This window comes from Coregonus lavaretus (assembly GCF_964263955.1).
Source record: "Coregonus lavaretus genome assembly, chromosome: 13".
In the NCBI taxonomy this organism is placed as follows: domain Eukaryota; kingdom Metazoa; phylum Chordata; class Actinopteri; order Salmoniformes; family Salmonidae; genus Coregonus; species Coregonus lavaretus.
In genome coordinates, this window is record NC_140000.1 from 42,281,762 (window position 1) to 42,300,062 (window position 18,301).

Genomic DNA, 18,301 nt, shown 5'->3' on the forward strand with positions numbered 1-18,301 from the left:
GATAGAGGAGAGGCCATCATAGGTACACGTCAACTATGACAGACAAAATGAGAAAATAAAATCCAGAAAATCATGTTGTAGGATTTTTAATGAATTTATTTGCAAATTATGGTGGAAAATAAGTATTTGGTCAATAACAAAAGTTTCTCAATACTTTGTTATATACCCTTTGTTGGCAATGACACAGGTCAAACGTTTTCTGTAAGTCTTCACAAGGTTTTCACACACTGATGCTGGTATTTTGGCCCATTCCTCCATGCAGATCTCCTCTAGAGCAGTGATGTTTTGGGGCTGTCGTTGGGCAACACGGACTTTCAACTCCCTCCAAAGATGTTCTATGGGGTTGAGATCTGGAGACTGGCTAGGCCACTCCAGGACCTTGAAATGCTTCTTACGAAGCCACTCCTTCGTTGCCCAGGCGGTGTGTTTGGGATCATTGTCATGCTGAAAGACCCAGCCACGTTTCATCTTCAATGTCCTTGCTGATGGAAGGAGGTTTTCACTCAAAATCTCACGACACATGGCCCCATTCTTTCTTTCCTTTACACGGATCAGTCGTCCTGGTCCCTTTGCAGAAAAACAGCCCCAAAGCATGATGTTTCCACCCCCATGCTTCACAGTAGGTATGGTGTTCTTTGGATGCAACTCAGCATTCTTTGTCCTCCAAACACGACGAGTTGAGTTTTTACCAAAAAGTTATATTTTGGTTTCATCTGACCATATGACATTCTCCCAATCCTCTTCTGGATCATCCAAATGCACTCTAGCAAACTTCAGACGGGCCTGGACATGTACTGGGGACACGTCTGGCACTGCAGGATTTGAGTCCCTGGCGGTGTAGTGTGTTACTGATGGTAGGCTTTGTTACTTTGGTCCCAGCTCTCTGCAGGTCATTCACTAGGTCCCCCCGTGTGGTTCTGGGATTTTTGCTCACCGTTCTTGTGATCATTTTGACCCCACGGGGTGAGATCTTGCGTGGAGCCCCAGATCGAGGGAGATTATCAGTGGTCTTGTATGTCTTCCATTTCCTAATAATTGCTCCCACAGTTGATTTCTTCAAACCAAGCTGCTTACCTATTGCAGATTCAGTCTTCCCAGCCTGGTGCAGGTCTACAATTTTGTTTCTGGTGTCCTTTGACAGCTCTTTGGTCTTGGCCATAGTGGAGTTTGGAGTGTGACTGTTTGAGGTTGTGGACAGGTGTCTTTTATACTGATAACAAGTTCAAACAGGTGCCATTAATACAGGTAACGAGTGGAGGACAGAGGAGCCTCTTAAAGAAGAAGTTACAGGTCTGTGAGAGCCAGAAATCTTGCTTGTTTGTAGGTGACCAAATACTTATTTTCCACCATAATTTGCAAATAAATTCATTAAAAATCCTACAATGTGATTTTCTGGATTTTTTCCCCACTGTACACCTTAGCCAAAAACATTTAAACTCAGTTATTCACAATTCCTGACATTTAATCCTAATAAAAATTACCTGTCATAGGTCAGTTAGGATCACCACTTTATTTTAAGAAAGTGAAATGTCAGAATAATTGTAGAGGGAATGATTTATTTACAGCTTTTAATTCTTTCATCACATTCCCAGTGGGTCAGAAGTTTACATACTGTACACTTGGGTCAAACATTTCGGGTAGTCTTCCACAAGCTTCCCACAATAAGTTGGTTGAATTTTGGCCCATTCCTCCTGACAGAGCTGGTGCAACTGAGTCAGGTTTGTAGGCCTCCTTGCTCACACACGCCTTTTCAGTTCTGCCCACAAATGTTCTATAGGATTGAGGTCAGGGCTTTGTGATGGCCACTCCAATACCTTGACTTTGTTGTCCTTAAGCCATTTTGCCACAACTTTGAAAGTATGCTTGGGGTCATTGTCCATTTGGAAGACTAATTTGCGACCAAGCTTTAACTTCCTGACTGATGTCTTGAGATGTTGCTTCAATATATCCACATCATTTTCCTTCCTCATGATGCCATCTATTTTGTGAAGTGCACCAGTCCCTCCTGCAGCAAAGTACCCCCACAGCATGATGCTGCCACCCCTGTGCTTCACGGTTGGGATGGTGTTCTTCGGCTTGCAAGTCTTCCCCTTTTTCCTCCAAACATAACGATGGTCATTATGGCCAAACAGTTCTATTTTTGTTTCATCAGACCAGAGGACATTTCTCCAAAAAGTACGATCTTTGTCCCCATGTGCAGTTGCAAACTGTAGTCTGGCTTTTTTATGGTGGTTTTGGAGCAGTGGCTTCTTCCTTGCTGAGCGGTGTCAGTGTTGATGTGGATGTGGTTGAGGAGTCAGACGCAGGACGCATAGGCTGAGTCAAACAAGACTTTACTAACTGTAAAACAGTACCAAAAGGACAAAGGAAGCGAGCGACAACGCAACACAGTGCGTAACAATAAACAAAGTCCAGAGTACTGCACAGGTTACACCAACGGACAGGCGGACAATAACACACAAACTAACGAAAACAACACAGGAAACTTATAGGGCACATAATCAGACTCAAACGGACACAGGTGTAACAGACAGACCAAACCAAACGCACATCGAAACATTCAACCGTGGCAGCCAGTACTCCGGGGACGACGAACGCCGAAGCCTGCCCGAGCAAGGAGGAGGAGCAGTCTCGGCAGAATTCGTGACAAGCAGCCATTCAGGTTATGTTGATATAGGACTCGTTTTACTGTGGATATAGATACTTTTGTACCGGTTTCCACCAGCATCTTCACAAGGTCATTTGCTGTTGTTCTGGGATTTATTTGCACTTTTCGCACCAAAGTACGTTCATCTCTAGGAGACAGAATGCGTCTCCTTCCTGAGCGGTATGATGGCTGCGTGGTCCCATGGTGTTTATACTTGCGTACTATTGTTCATACAGATGAACATGGTACCTTCAGGCGTTTGGAAATTGCTCCCACGGATGAACCAGACTTGTGGAGGTCTAGAATTGTTTTTCTGAGGTCTTGGCTGATTTCTTTAGATTTTCCCTTGATGTCAAGCAAAGAGGCACTGAGTTTGAAGGTAGGCCTTGAAATACATCCACAGGTACACCTCCAATTGACTCAAATGATGTCAATTAGCCTATCAGAAGCTTCTAAAGCCATGACATCATTTATTAGAATTTTCCAAGCTGTTTAAAGGCACAGTCAACTTAGTGTATGTAAACTTCTGACCCACTGGAATTGTGATACAGTGAATTATAAGTGAAATAATCTGTGTGTAAACAATTGTTGGAAAAATTACTAGGGTCATGCACAAAGTAGATGTCCTAACCGACTTGCCAAACTATAGTTTGTTAACAAGAAATGTGTGGAGTGGTTGAAAAACAAGTTTTAATGACTCCAACCTAAGTGTATGTAAACTTCCGACTTCAACTGTATATACACAGTACCAGTCAAAAGTTTGGACACACCTACTCATTCAAGGGTTTTTCTTTATTTTTACTATTCTTTGCATTGTAGAATAATAGTGAATACATCTAAACTATGAAATAACATATATGGAATCATGTAGTAACCAAAAAAGTGTTAAACAAATCAAAATATACTTTAAATAGCCACCCTTTGCCTTGATGACAGCTTTGCACACGCTTGGCATTCTCTCAACCAGCTTCATGAAGTAGTCACCTGGAATGCATTTCAATTAACAGGTGTGCCTTTTTAAAAGTTAATTTGTGGAATTTCTTTCCTTCTTAATGCGTTTGAGCCAATCAGTTATGTTGTGACAAGGTAGGGGGGGTATACAGAAGATAGCCCTATTTGGTAAAATACCAAGTTCATATTATTGCAAAAACAGCTCAAATAAGCAAAGAGAAATGGCAGTCCATCATTACTTTAAGACATGAAGGTCAGTCAATATGGAACATTTCAAGAACTTTGAAAGTTTCTTCAAGTGTAGTCGCAAAAACCATCAAGCGCTATGATGAAACTGGCTCTCATGAGGACCGCCACAGGAAAGGAAGACCCAGTTACCTCTGCTGCAGAGGATAAGTTCATTAGAGTTACCAGCCTGAGAAATTGCAGCCCAAATAAATGCTTCACAGATTAAGTCACAGACACATCTCAACATCAACTGTTCAGAGGGGACTGTGTGAATCAGGCCTCCATGGTCGAATTGCTGCAAAGAAATCACTACTAAAGGACACCAATAAGAAGAAGAGACCTGCTTGGGCCAAGAAACATGAGCAATGGACATTAGACCGGTGAAAATATGTCCTTTGGTCTGGATTTTTGGTTACAACCGCCGTGTCTTTGTGAGATGCGGTGTGGGTGATCTCCGCCGTTAAGCATGGAGGAGGAGGTGTTATGGTGTGGGGGTGCTTTGTTGGTGACACTGTCTGTGATTTATTTAGAATTCAAGGCATACTTAACCAGCATGGCTACCACAGCATTCTGCAGCGATACGACATCCCATCTGGTTTGGGCTTAGTGGGACTATCATTTGTTTTTCAACAGGACATTGACCCAACACACCTCCAGGCTGTGTAAGGGCTATTTGACCAAGAAGGAGAGTGATGGAGTGCTGCATCAGATGACCTGGCCTCCACAATCCACTGACCTCAACCCAATTGAGATGGTTTGGGATGAGTTGGACCGCAGAGTGAAGGAAAAGCAGCCAACAAGTGCTCAGCATATGTGTGAACTCCTTCAAGACTTTTGAAAGAGCATTCCAGGTGAAGCTGGTTGAGAGAATGCCAAGAGTGTGCAAAGTTGTCATAAAGGCAAAGGGTGGCTACTTTGAAGAATCTAAAATATAACATATATTTTGATTTGTTTAACACTTTTTTGGTTACTACATGATTCCATATGTGTTATTTCATAGTTTTGATGTCTTCACTATTATTCTACAATGTAGAAAATAGTAAAAAAATTAAGAAAGACCCTTGAATGAGTAGGTGTGTCCAAACTTTTGACTGGTACTGTATATATATATATATATGACACATACACACACCGTGGTATAAAAACGCACCACTACTATTAGGATGGGAAAACACTGGAAGTGAGCTCAAACGAATAATTGATTTCCCCATCAAAATCACAAGCTACACCAGTGCATAGAGATCATATCTATCATCTGTGGCCGGGTAAGACAATTAAAATAAAAACATGCTGTTGTTCATTGATTGGGATGGATTTACCCCAAACCCAAATTGCTCTGTAGGCCTTCATTCTCTGACCAATGATGAAGCAAGATTGGTGAGAGGGAGCAGGTTACAAGATAAATTGAATGGAGCATACCTTTTCAGAGCCTACGTTTTATGTTTTGTATTTTTTTTTTTCATGATCTCTTGAACCATGGAAGTATGTAACCATGCAGAACATTCTGATGAAATCATTGGATATCCAGCACCAACAAATTACCTACACGTGAAAGAAAGAAGATAAACGGAAGGAATTCATGTACATTTGAACTCTGGAGCTTGTAGGAGAGACAACACCACAACCTAGTGGAAACTCTAGGACGCAAACAGAGATGTACACGAATCTGCCGATGTGATTTCAACATGTACATTTTTTCTGTGCTAACTCTTTTGTAACAACACAATTGTCAGACACATTTACCAATTGTTGGATTGTTCATAATAGTAGTTTTTGTTTTGTTTATTTATTACATATCGGTGTTGTCGAATAAACATATCTGAAAAGATGGTGGTCATGTAACAGCAGCGTCGCATGAGCAGTGTGTGCATGTAAAGGTCGACCAGCCAGGAAGTTGAGGTAGCTAGCCTAGCTATGTTATCCATTTTGCCATCATAATGGGATATTATAAGATAACCTGCATATTGTATGAAAGCATGACTACTTTAAAGAGCTCCGTCATTGCTCATAAAAACTTCTGCATCTAAATCAGGTAGCTTGTTGGCTTAGCTAGATAGCACGCCACTCAAGCTGGACATGAGAAGGATGCAGTTTAGCTCGAGTAGCCTACTAGTAGTACTGTACTGTCTTTGTAGTAGTGCTGTGTTGCTGATGATTGTGGTATGGTTTGACAGTGTCAGGACAATTACAGAGCTAAATCCTGTGGTGTTATTAGATTGAATGGGCTAGTATGCCTTGGGAACACATATAGCTTGCTTACGTTCTCACTTTATTCTGGTTTCCCTTAGTTCCCATAGCCACAAAGTCAAAATTGGCTATAGCTTTAAAATGCAACAACAAAAAAAATTGGGGTTAGGCGTAAGGTTAGGTTTATCACTCACATTTTAAGAAGATAGATTGTATAAATAGGCAGGGTTTAGACTTTGTGCCTGTGGTAACTAGTGTCGACCCTTTATTCTCCACCCGTCCTCTAGGTTTGCTGTGGGAAGTATGCTGTGTCTGGAGAGAAGGATGCTGGGACTTGTAGCCTTCATAGGTGGTGACCTCCATGCTACGTCTGGGAGACTCCTGAGATGCACCTTGAAGTCTTCAGCAGTCCAACAGACTTCTGGCTCCACACACCACCTCCAGAGGGCGTGGCTCTCCTCACAGGCACCTGTCTGTGGACACCATACCCCTAAACATAGGACAGGGCTGTATGGGCCTTTTACACACCCACAGCAGACACTGGGGAGTTCCCGTGGCCCCCTCTCCCTCTTCACCCAGAGGGCCGCCCTCTCCCAGGGACCCAACACCTCCACAGCCAATATCAGGCTGCGAACACGGCTGGTGGTCACCCTGCTGTTCGGCGGGGGTCTGCTTGGCACCTGGTGGTACGTGCGTAATGAGAAGCAGCAAAATCACAGAATGCAGCGTATAGAGCAGTTGAAAAAGGTGACCCTGGGCCAGGGAGACTACAGCCTCCTTGACCACAGGGGGCACCGCAGGACCAAGAGAGACTTCCTGGGTAGCTGGGTGCTCCTCTACTTTGGCTTCACCCACTGCCCTGACATCTGCCCCGATGAGCTGGATAAGATATCTGCTGTGGTCAGCACTCTGGACAAGGACCCGTCTCTACCTCCGGTCCAACCGCTGTTTGTGACGGTTGACCCGGAACGAGACGATGTGGCGGCCCTGGAGAGGTACGTGAAGGACTTCCACCCCCGGCTGATCGGCCTGACGGGTACCCCAGAGGAGGTGAAGGTGGCGGGGAAGGACTACAGGGTGTACGCCAGCCCTGGACCTAAGGATGAGGACGGGGACTATATAGTGGACCACACCATCCTCATCTACCTGGTCAACCCAGATGGACTGTTCCTGGACTATTACAACAGGATGAAGGATGACGTGCAGATTGCTGAGAGCATCAGGAACCATATGAAGAGCTACGTCAAACTCCCTGAGTGAATGATGGTAACCACGCCAACAAGACTGTATCAAAGACCTATAGTATGTTACATTTAGGCTAAACCCAAAGTCCAGATAACAATAATCCTCCATCAGAAATGAGGCCCTGTGTTGAACTATTCCCAGACCAGACTGAACCACAACAATATGGACGCTTTATCGAGGCTCTGCTGATTCTGTGTGTGCAATAAATTGTTTTTGTCTGACACCGCGAATTACCTGGATATTAAATTATCTTTATACTAGTCTTTAGTCAAGGGCCCTAGTCATTAGTAGGTGTTGCAATATTGAAAGTGTGTTCATATAATCTTAGTAACATCCACACGCTCATGTTTTGTTTTATTTTATACACATTTTTGGCCAGAGTAAAACAATTATTTTTCCTTACAAACTAGTTAAACAATTTCCCAATTTAGGTTATATTCTCTTGAATGAAAGTAGAAAAATGATTAAGGTTTTCTTAAAAGCCCTCTCATCTGATATAGAAAATGTATGTCATGACAAACATTGGGAAAAGGGTGATATTCTTAGGGTTAGTCAATTAACACTACCGACACACCACAACATACCCAGAGTGCGACATCTGGTAAGTAAATATATTGTGTAGATGCAGGTGAAAGAGATAAAAATTGCTTATTTTTCTTGAGATAACCAGAGGAATACACAGACGTATGAGACAGACAGACCTACAGAGACACCAAAGATCAAACAATAGACAGGAGATTGAAATTAAATAAGAGCAAGTACGTGAGCGAGCGAGAGAACGGGTGCAGCCAGCTCATGTTGATAGAGCAGGTCAGTACTAGTGGTCCAGTAGGCACAAGGGGCATCACACATACGAGTGTATACCACGTTTCAGAGTAATGTGTCCCTAGTCCCCACTAAATCTATAGGAGGCAAGAGCTCACACACACATGATCAGGTTCAGGAGATGAATGGGTCTGGGTCATATAGGGTCTGAGGTTGCAAGGGCGTTCTTGAATCGTTGGTTGGCCCTGTGTTTGCTGAGCAGAGTGAGTCCCATGGTGTCGATGCTTTCCTCGAGACCCTCACTCCTGTCGATCTCCACTGTGTAGTCATTGGCCTGAAGAGGAGATAATAAATAATAAAATAATATGCCATTTAGCAGACGCTTTTATCCAAAGCGACTTACAGTCATGCGTGCATACATTTTTTGTGTATGGGTGGTCCCGGGGATCGAACCCACTACCTTGGCGTTACAAGCGCCGCGCTCTACCAGCTGAGCTACAGAGGATAGCATGATAATAACCTCTACCTGATAACACAGTGTCCTGATGGTAGAGTAATGGAGTTACTATAGACAAATACATCTTGTACTAGAAGCTATCAAACTAATTTGTCATACAATAAAATCAAGTATCTTTAAATTTCAAGTGTTCAGTTCAGTGTCAAGACTGTAAACTCCAGACAGTGGCTGAGTACACTTGATTAGATTGTGGTGTATTAAATTCCTTCAAATCACACACACATACTCACCAGCTGAAGGGAAGCCAGCATGTACTTGCAGGCCTCGAAGTTGTCCATGCCGTGGACTATAGAGGCGAAGGTCCTCCTCTGGCCCACACTGCTCAACGCTGCTACGATCCTGTCCCCATAGTCATGGATGTCAAAGGTAGGACGCTCCTCCTACAGAGACATGGGGTCAGGAGGTTTAGCCAACAGATCACACATCATGCCACACTAGAAATCACCAACAGAGTGAAAAATGATAATATATTTGATTAGAATAGAATAGATACTGTCAATTTTTTCAATTAAAATTGGTTGATCTACAGCAAAATGTCTGGAAAGTATATAATTGAATCTTACCTGATAGATGAGCTCCGGTCGTATTTTGTCCTCCCATTCCTTCACTCTTTTCGACAGCGCCGTCTCCTGGGCATAACCCTGGGAGTTCACCAGGAACTGCTCCTGAAATATGAAGGAAGTGGGGGGAAAATCAGTGGCTAGCTACACAGAACCCTCTAGTATTCCTCGCTGGAACATGACCCAGAAAGACTGGGGCATTGAGACACGTACCACACTCTTCTTCACCAGGTCTTCGTAACTCAGTCCGTCCATGTCTGCCCCTGGCAGCAACAGAAACATTGTAAACATACTATCTTTGCCTATGATTGCCTACAGTGTCTTAAAACTTTCTGAATGGTCCACAAGTGGTTTTTAAATCTGTGTTTTTTTTTGGTCAAGTAACGTATCATTGTGGAGTGACACTAATACATTAGTCTAACTCTACAGTCAGTCAATGGACATAGACACACAGTCAAGACCTGATGGCTCGGTTTACACCTTGCCTTAAAATGTGTGCAGTTAATAGCAGGTGTGAATGTGGTCTGAGAGATAGAAAGACAGGACAGTGTCTACCTGGTATGAAGTCCTGTCCACTCAGGAAGTCAGCCGGGGCTTCATCAGTCAAAGGGTCATGTTCGTTGTCAGAGAGGTCATCGTGCAGGCCTAGCGGGTCGTGGTGTCTGAGGCCCTCTGACTCCTCCTCTTCTCTCTCGTCCAGTTGCAGGTACGTCCTTCTCAGCTCCTCATCAGACACAAACACACCCTGTAAGGGCAAAAGGCTGTATGTTCAGTACATACTCATACACACTCAACACTAAAAACAGCAACAAATGCTCCTTGCAGCATGACCCATAGCAGTACACACATACCGTTTTTCTAAGAATCCTTTTCCGGGTCTTCAGCTTGTCTTTCATTTTACTCATATAGATGTAGTTCAAGTCTGTAAAAGAAACACCACTTGCTGTAAGCGCCATATAATCGCGGGTCCAAAAGAGAACTCTATCTCCTGTCATTTAGTTATGAGATCCACCATTACCTGTATACGTGGGTCCATTCTTTAGCCTGGGTTCAGGGGGGTCATCTGCAACAAGAGGAGGCATTTGTCAGGTATATACCATCCTATTTAGTCTTCATAGACTCACCAACACACACGTTTACACACAACTTACAGGTGCCAGTGTACCAGGTCCAGAAGTCCTGCAGCGCAGAGGGGCCTTTCCTTTTCCTCTTCCCAGAATCATCAAGACCCGGAGGAACCTTATAACATATTCCTATGGCGAAAGAACACACACATTTAACACAGGCAGGCCCCCTCATAGAAAATACACTCAGTGAGTATGAATCTTATCGATAGGAAAAGGTTCTCACCTGTTTTCAGAGGCTTGTCCTCTCCGACTGTATCATAAAGGTCATGTAACCTCCATATGTTTGCCTGCATCACAACAATCATCACATCAAAGACAACAAAAAAACAACGAGCGTACTAGAATAGTTATTTTCCATCTCTAAATGTGTGGTGGTTTATCCATCGTGGTTGTGATGGGTAACCGTACAATCTGAGCCCTCTCCTCCTCCATCCTCTGTTTGTCCTGCTCCTCCTCAGAGAGCTGCTGGACTCCTTTCCTCTCCCTCAACATCCTCCCTTCAATGGGGGCCTGGGAGAGAACAAGTTAGAACACACTGATACAAGACATAAATAAACCCAACCCAACACATGGTGATACAAATCTTACACAATTCAACACAAGGCCCCATAAAAGGGCTACGATAAAGGGGTTACTAGCTGTAATGGAACTAGGCATGTGTGATACCTACAGTTCCTCTGCATGCATGCATGCATGCATGCATGTATATATATATATATATATATAAAAATGTGTGTGTGTGTGTGTGAGAGAGATTTCTACGTTCCTACCTGGTGTCTGTCAATATGTTCCTCGGGTCCCTGGTCCATCTCCATCCCATTGTCCTCCAGGGGCAGGAAGTTATCCGCACCGGCATCACCACCATCCTCGCCGACAACGCCCTCCCTGGCATCCCCTGCTGCAAGCTCTGCATCACCTGGACACAACAACAATAAGGATGTCAGCACCCGGCCTTAGCTTAGAAATATACATTAAAAGAACCGTATATTCCATTTGAGCTGGTCCTGGCAACATGGTATGGGATTTAGTGCTCTGTTGAGATTGTTGGAGGCTAAACACATCACAAACACTCCCAGCCCACTCACAGAGAAACCAAATCTATGATGTGTTTTCTATGATCAGTTGGCTGTTTTGGCTTGACTACAGTTGTGTACAGTGTATAGACCTCGACACAGTAATGTACATCTGTCGATATACTGTATCCATATGCCTCTCTACCTTGGTGCTTGAACAGGGTGACGGGGGCCAGGGGTGCGACAGACAGGGCGTCCCTGAGGAAGTGGGACTGAGAGGAGGCCAGGAAGAGGCGGATGATACCGAGGGCGTCCGGAGTGAACGTGTTCATCCTGAAGTCCTTACAGCTGCCCAGCACCTCTCCCTTCAGACTGCAGCACATACACACACAAACATTGATATGACAGCCCTCTACAGAAAATTAGTTCCACCAAAAAGTAAGGCAGCTACAAATGGCAAGGCCTACAATGTTTCATAGTTGTTATGTAGTTATTCTACAGAAGAGTTCATCATGTTGAGGGCTGTTTAGGCCGTGGACTTGGCACCCACCTCATGAGAAGCAGCTTCTGTTTCTCAAACGCCTCAGGAGGAATCAGAGACTCAGGGGGAAGAGGGGCCACGTCCACATTCTAAGGAACACACAGGACAATAATTTACACAGATAGAATCATGGACACACACACAAATCAGTTAGTCTGATTGATACACCAATCAATATATTGTACATTCTGGAGGGGCATTTATAAAGGGTTAAATGTTTCCAGAGGGGGACACTCACCGTGTTGGTCTCATTCTTCATCTCTGACTGCAGTGAGACATCTGTTGTATCCTGGTCTAAGGAGTCAAACTGGGGGAACAACAAACATCAGTAAAATCCAGCGATAACAGTGTTGGGCCGGAACTAAAGCCTGCTAAACACACCCTATGGCACTCTTTGGCAAGGGTTTCCTAGCCCAACTGTCACCGCCCCCAGCTCCACTCTCTTACCCCGCCGTCATCATTAGCATTGTTGGATGAGGCCCCATCCAGGTCACCCTCTCCAGATGTCACTGCTTGTTTATCTTTCCTGAAAATGACAGGTACAAATCCCTTTAACTCAATGAGAAATGAAGTGAGGAAGTAGAGCACCATAAAGACTGGTGGCTTGAGTGGTGCTGTGTGTTCACAGGGAGCGAGGCAGGGTCCCTTGACTTATTCCACATTGTGTTGTGCTACAGACAGAATTCAAAATGGATTACATATAGGGGGGTTTTCCTCACTCATTTACACACAATACCCCATAATGACAAAGTGAAAACATGTTTTTAGACATTTTTGAAAATGAAATACAGAAATATCTAATTTACATAAGTATTCACACCCCGGAGTCAATACTGGGTAAGTCTCTAAGAGCTTTGCACACCTGGATTGTACAATATTTTCACATTATTCTTTTTTAAATTCTTCAAGCATTATCAAGTTGGTTGTTGATCATTGCTAGACAGCCATTTTCAGGTCTTGCCATAGATTTTCAAGCCAATTTTAGTCAACTATAACTAGGCCAACGCTTTGTATTCAAGACATAAAGTTAATTTCTTTGACATATTTGTTTGCAGTTTTACTTTAGTGCCTTATTGCAAACAGGATGCATGTTTTGGAATATTTATATTTTGTACAGGCTTCCTTCTTTTCACTGTCTTCCTGTGTTTGAAATTCACTGCTTGACTGAGGGACCTTACAGATAATTGTATGTGTGTGGTACAGAGATGAGGTAGTCATTCAAAAATCATGTTAAGCACATTTTTACTGCTGAACTTATTTAGGCTTGCCATAACAAATGGGTTGAATACTTATTGACTCAAGACATTTCAGCTTTTAATTTCTTATTAATTTGTTTAAATGACTAAAAAGATTCCACTTTGACGTTATGGGGTATTGTGTGTAGGCCAGTGATACAAAATCTCAATTTAATCCAATTTAAATTCAGGATATAACACAACAAAATGTGGAAAAAGTCAAGGGGTGTGAATACTTTCTGAAGGCACTGTACTTACTTCCTGTTTCTGTCGTTGATGTAGTCCAGAGTTTGGTACACCAGATTGTACAGATGCTCCACCTGAATCAAACAATAATACATTATAATAAAGTGTTTCCCTTATATTCATTTAGCAGTAGCGGGCTGCTAAATCGTTGCCGCCCCACAACAAATACGATAAAAAAAAGTATATATGATTTTGTTTAGAAAATAATTTGAGGGATGGAAAAACTTTTCAGTGTATACTTAAACCACTAAAGCCAGATATAAAGTATGTAGAAAAGATCATGGCGCAATATATTTTTTTATAAGATCATCTTTGAGAACTAACAATCACCAAAATAAAAACTAGACATTGGGGGAGAATCTAACATTTTTAAAATGTCATGGCATGGAGCCCCCATTGATTTTGTTATAACGTTTGAGTCACTCAGATAGCATAGGAACATGGCATAAGCCATGGCAAAATGTGTAGAATTGAAGGAAATTTGCTTTAAAACTGCAATTTCTCTCAGCCCCATGGCAAAATGTAGAAGAATTGAAGGATATTAGCTTTAAAACTGTTTTTTTTCTCTCTCAGCCAGTCAGCCCCTTGACAAAAAAAATGTGTAGAATTGAAGGAAACAAGTTTTAAAACTGTAAAATTTCTGCCCCATTTCGAGGGCCTCTAAAAAATGTTGGTCGGAGACAGCGCCGTTGGCCACTCCCGCTACCACGACACCCCCACTTTGCTGAAACAAATCCTAGGGGAAACACTAATAATAATACATTTGATCTGTAACATGCTTTTCAAAAACTCAAGGTGCTAACAATACCAATATCGTAGTTATACCACAGTTGAAATCAAATGAATTGTCGTGGATCACATAGTTACTTTTGGACAACAAGTCAGGAATATTATATGAAACCAGCATATGATGTTGTTCTTTTCTACCAAGGAACTTCTCACCTTCTTGCTGTAGATGCATGCTGAGCCTTGGATGAGCAGCGCTGCCTCTGCAAAGTTCAGAGTGGTTTTGCCCCCATCGAAGGAGATGCACATCTCATCCAACTGCCAGACCATAGAGACAATATGACAGTGGTAAATGCAGTGTATATCAATGTGTAAGAGGAAAAGCTTTCTGAACAGTCTACTCCAGCCTTGGTCTGTGTGATTTTCAAACCAGTTGGTGACTCAATTGATTAATTCAAGGCTGTGTGTTGACACACAACAATGTTAATACAGTTCTTGAAGTCTATTTTGTTTTGATGATTTACCCCATAATGCATGCCACGGGCTCATTCCTACCTCCTCCAGATAATCTGCCAACTCCGAGGCCACATCAATGTCCCAGTTTTTCGTGAGCTCACGGATAGGCTGCAACAAATGCGCGAATCGAGTCTCCACTGTGTCCATGGTTCCACTTAAAATGAGAGATCATCAAATCATGTCAGATTTCAATCAGTGTGATTTTTTGAAAAGCTAACACTATATTCAGTAGCTATCTACAAAAGAGATTGGTTGACATTTAGCTATCTAGCTAGAGAACGTTAAAGTTCACAGATGAAAAGTATATTTGGTTTATATAGTCGCTAACGTACTAACGTTACTAGTAGTACTGTATACACCATTACTGTAACGTTAGCTAGCTAGCCAGCTACCAAAATATTTCAACACAGACATACATGAAATGCTATATGTGGCTATTACACTCACCAAATTATATCCAATCACTGTAGGCGTTGATTCACAAAATACGACGGTGACCCAAATATTTAATATTTGTTGATCAACTTTGGAGCCCTTTCAAAAGAACCGCGCATCCACCATTTTCATTTATTTATTTTATTTTAGGGTGAGATTTTCTTATTCGCCGACTGTTTCCGCTCTGACGTTAGCGTCAACAGAGCTAGCGCTTATCTGCTTTGCTGCCATCTACTGGCGGGAGTATCACTAAAAAACAGCATGAACCCTTCTCACCGAAAGATGGAGCACTTGGATTTTATATTTACAAGCCATCATTGAATAAGTGTGATGACGTTCGATGCTTGTGGCCAGTTAGGCTGCGTTTAAACAGACAGCTCAAATCTGATGTTTTGCCTTATCAGATCAGATATTTTGTCAATAATTTGACAAATATATATTTGGCTGCCTGTGTAAACGCAGCCTTAGTTATCGTTTGGAAATCAAACGATCTCCTGTTTGTCATATCAACGCTTTTGATTTTTTATCAAAATACTAAAACATCAACCAATATCAGCAATGCAACATTTCGTTTTATGCAACATTTCTACAGTTGGTGTATACATTTTCAACTTTTATTGCATATAGGCCTAATTCACACAATGTTATTTGACTTTGCCTCTAGTTTATATGCTCTGTAAGCCATGCATCAAAAACATTTAATGTGGTTTAGTTTTTAACCAGTGGTAGGGAAACTATTCTGAAAATATAGTTTACCAAGCTACCAATTAGGCCTACTTCACACTGTAAGAAGTTTTAGGCAACTAAAGTTACTTTAAAGGGGTAGGCTACATCACTACTTTCAAACTACTTCGTGAAAAATTCTCATATTTAAACATGAAATGTCATAGACTACAAATTTCAACAACAGATAACTCTGGAGTCAGCTGTTCACAGAATGTGTAATTTAGCCTATTACAAAACATGTTTCAAGTGAGAATTAGGCAGGTCTGATGCCGAAAAAGTAAGACAATTCTTGCTTCTTCACCCATATTTTATTTTTGCAAAAAAAAGTATTGTGTAGTTCCATTAGTTAGCTACACCGCTACATGGCAAAAAAAGTAGGCTAATTAACTACTGATAAAAATACTAAGATTTGAATTTAGTTCAATTACCACCAAGTGACTGCAAAATGTAGTGAAATTACTAGTTGAAATAGGCTACTTGTAGTTCGCTAATCGCTACTCCCCAACACTGTTAACCCTTGCCTGGAAACCCGATGTTGAATTGCAATTAATTTTACGTCGGGTAGAAAATTGTGTTTGTACCCATAGCACAGAGAGTGGATAATGCCACCCATAACCTTTTTCAACTGCTTGCTATAGGGACCGCCAACATATCCCCAGGTGATAGTGATAGGCTAGACTAGCCTATGATGCCCATACATTGTCCACAGAACCATAATATATTTTCTGACACACATATAGTGATGCCCTTCAGGGCCATTATAACAGTCTATGGGTGTGTTCGTCAATTCAATCTGGAGTGCCAGAGTGCGCTCTGGGCGTTTGTAAATTCAGAGCGTTGTCAGATTGTCCTTTTGTAAATTCAGAGCGTTTCGCTCTCAGAGCACACACTGGACGCTCTGGCCGAGGAGTAGGGATGATCCGAGCGTTCTGACCTCACAACCGCAGTCAAGTACCCAAGGTAACTGGCTAACGTTGGCTAACTTGCTAGCTACTTTCAGACACAAATGAGAGAACAGCCTCACTCTGACCATTTTACTCGCCCTAGCAGAGCTGGTTGGGCTGTTTTCATGTTATCCAGAGCGTTGGCGACTGTGACTGTGCTGCTGGCAACAATTTAATTAAGCTTTTTTTGCCAAGGTTTACTGACACCAGCCATATTCAACGGGTGTTGAACGTTCATAAATTCATCAGTTATTCTGCGCTCTGGCACACTCAGACTAGAGTGCTCTGAAATCGGAGTAGATAGCCAGAACGAATTTACGAACGCACCCTATGTGGGTGAGATTCTCCTTTCAGGCTTGACCTTGACACAATGACCTCTCTGTGGCTTCCCTATAGGCCTATTGTATGATTGACCCTTGCAGATGAAGCCAGCAGTAGGCATATTTGCCTAAGTCTATCAATGATCCAGGCCTATTGCTAAGTAAGGTCATCCATTTGTCAAATAGCATGCTGCTTGTTGTGTAAAGTGATGAGGCCCTGGACCTGCTTGTCTTTCCCGCTGCGTCCGCACCCCATCCATCTCTCTCCTTTGGGGCAGCAGCGCGCGCGTTTTGAGTAAGACCCTACATCTTTAAAGACCATCATAAATCAATTTTAGGCCTACATAACAACATGTGTGTGTCCCCAACAAAGACTCGGTATATTCAAAGCCAAACAAATAAGGTGGTTAATTAAAAAGTTAGTTAGACTAATTCAACGGGCACAATCCCATTTAAAATGGGATTTGTGTGGTTATTGTAGCCTATAGCAGCAGGCGGGTTAGGGTTTAGCAGCGCTCAGGGAACTGGACACTTCATGGTTTCCATGAAAATACAGGTTTCTTTGAAAGGATTTTCTTGGAATTTTGTAAAAAAAAAATATATATATTTATCTCTCTCCCGCTCTACCACTAGCTCTCTTTCTTCTATTCTCTCTCACACACAGGCAGACACGCACACACATCATGAGCAAGCGAATATATTAATGAGGTGCAGCTGGCTTGGCACTACCTTTAAAATGGTTGCGCTCTACACCACGTGACGCGATTCCTGGAAAGTTCTTGGAAATCGGTCTTTTGTGTATAGCTGTGGGTTTAATGAGGATTTGGTTATTAAAAACACATACCGAAGGAAGGGGATTCAACGCCGCAGAAAAGACGGTCATTGGGATCTGTACCAAAAACAAGACAAGCGTGGTTTGGTGACTTTCTGCATGGTATTTTACATCTTTTAACATTACCAGCAGCGAGCGAGTCGTGCCAAGTCGATTTGCCTCGGTCGCGAGACGTTGTCATCGCCTGTTTTGCACCACGGGTTGGAAAATATTCTGAGTTTGTTTGCCATCACGCCAAATTGCCAACTGATTGATTAGCCCGCCAGAAGATAAATAATACGACATGGAAAACTCTAGCTATGTGATCTGTCATCTTTCAGTGTGATCGACATGGCTAAACTAGCTAGCCGTTCCCTGGAAGTGTATAGCTAATGAGCGGGTTTGTGCTTTGTTTATTAATCTTAGTCCCCTTTCTTTAGGGAGAAGTGCGTATTTGAATGATCATCGGTAGAGTCGTTTGGTGCTGGATCCACTCGCAAATAGGTGAGAATTCATTAATATAACTATCAGTTAATAGTATATTTACTTTGTAAACTAGCT

The 18,301-nt window shown here is 42.4% G+C and overlaps 2 protein-coding genes across 5 annotated transcripts; one reads left to right on the top strand and one right to left on the bottom strand.

Moving 5' to 3' along the window:
• The first annotated feature begins 5,662 nt into the window (after positions 1–5,662).
• On the top strand, positions 5,663–7,481 carry LOC311140810 (protein SCO2 homolog, mitochondrial-like). 2 transcript variants are annotated; one of them, XM_084176049.1, is made up of 2 exons: positions 5,663–5,725; positions 6,301–7,481. In XM_084176049.1, the coding sequence occupies exon 2, from the start codon at positions 6,317–6,319 to the stop codon at positions 7,271–7,273; it is 957 nt and encodes a 318-aa protein (XP_084032175.1). In that variant the 5' UTR covers positions 5,663–5,725; positions 6,301–6,316; the 3' UTR covers positions 7,274–7,481. The 2 variants fall into 2 exon arrangements, with proteins under 2 accessions (XP_084032175.1, XP_084032176.1); XM_084176050.1 differs by having other exon boundaries at positions 5,715–5,858.
• Positions 7,482–7,594: 113 nt separating this feature from the next.
• LOC311140809 (condensin-2 complex subunit H2-like) lies at positions 7,595–17,819 on the bottom strand. Of its 3 annotated transcripts, none has more exons than XM_084176047.1 (19): positions 17,774–17,819; positions 14,544–14,658; positions 14,205–14,306; positions 13,275–13,336; positions 12,229–12,307; positions 12,020–12,088; positions 11,791–11,870; positions 11,446–11,612; positions 10,998–11,143; positions 10,636–10,737; positions 10,451–10,514; positions 10,252–10,353; positions 10,119–10,163; positions 9,952–10,022; positions 9,656–9,845; positions 9,314–9,363; positions 9,104–9,205; positions 8,771–8,920; positions 7,595–8,357 (listed from the first exon to the last, which is right to left on the bottom strand). In XM_084176047.1, exons 2-19 carry the CDS (start codon positions 14,649–14,651, stop codon positions 8,220–8,222), a joined length of 1,827 nt encoding a protein of 608 aa, XP_084032173.1. In that variant the 5' UTR covers positions 14,652–14,658; positions 17,774–17,819; the 3' UTR covers positions 7,595–8,219. The 3 variants fall into 3 exon arrangements, with proteins under 3 accessions (XP_084032173.1, XP_084032172.1, XP_084032174.1); XM_084176046.1 differs by lacking the exon at positions 17,774–17,819 and adding an exon at positions 14,952–15,089; XM_084176048.1 differs by lacking the exon at positions 17,774–17,819 and adding an exon at positions 14,952–15,087 and having other exon boundaries at positions 9,314–9,357.
• Between the last annotated feature and the right edge of the window lie 482 nt (positions 17,820–18,301).

Excerpts from the sequence above, each read along its gene's own strand:
- LOC311140810 (XM_084176049.1), top strand. The coding sequence starts at position 6,317 with ATGCTGTGTCTGGAGAGAAGGATGCTGGGACTTGTAGCCTTCATAGGT.
- LOC311140809 (XM_084176047.1), bottom strand. The coding sequence starts at position 14,651 with ATGGACACAGTGGAGACTCGATTCGCGCATTTGTTGCAGCCTATCCGT. Across the intron at positions 14,307-14,543 it reads TGGCAGATTATCTGGAGGAG|TTGGATGAGATGTGCATCTC; the intron begins GTAGGAATGAGC and ends ATGGTCTGGCAG. Across the intron at positions 12,089-12,228 it reads ATGCTAATGATGACGGCGGG|TTTGACTCCTTAGACCAGGA; the intron begins GTAAGAGAGTGG and ends TTGTTCCCCCAG.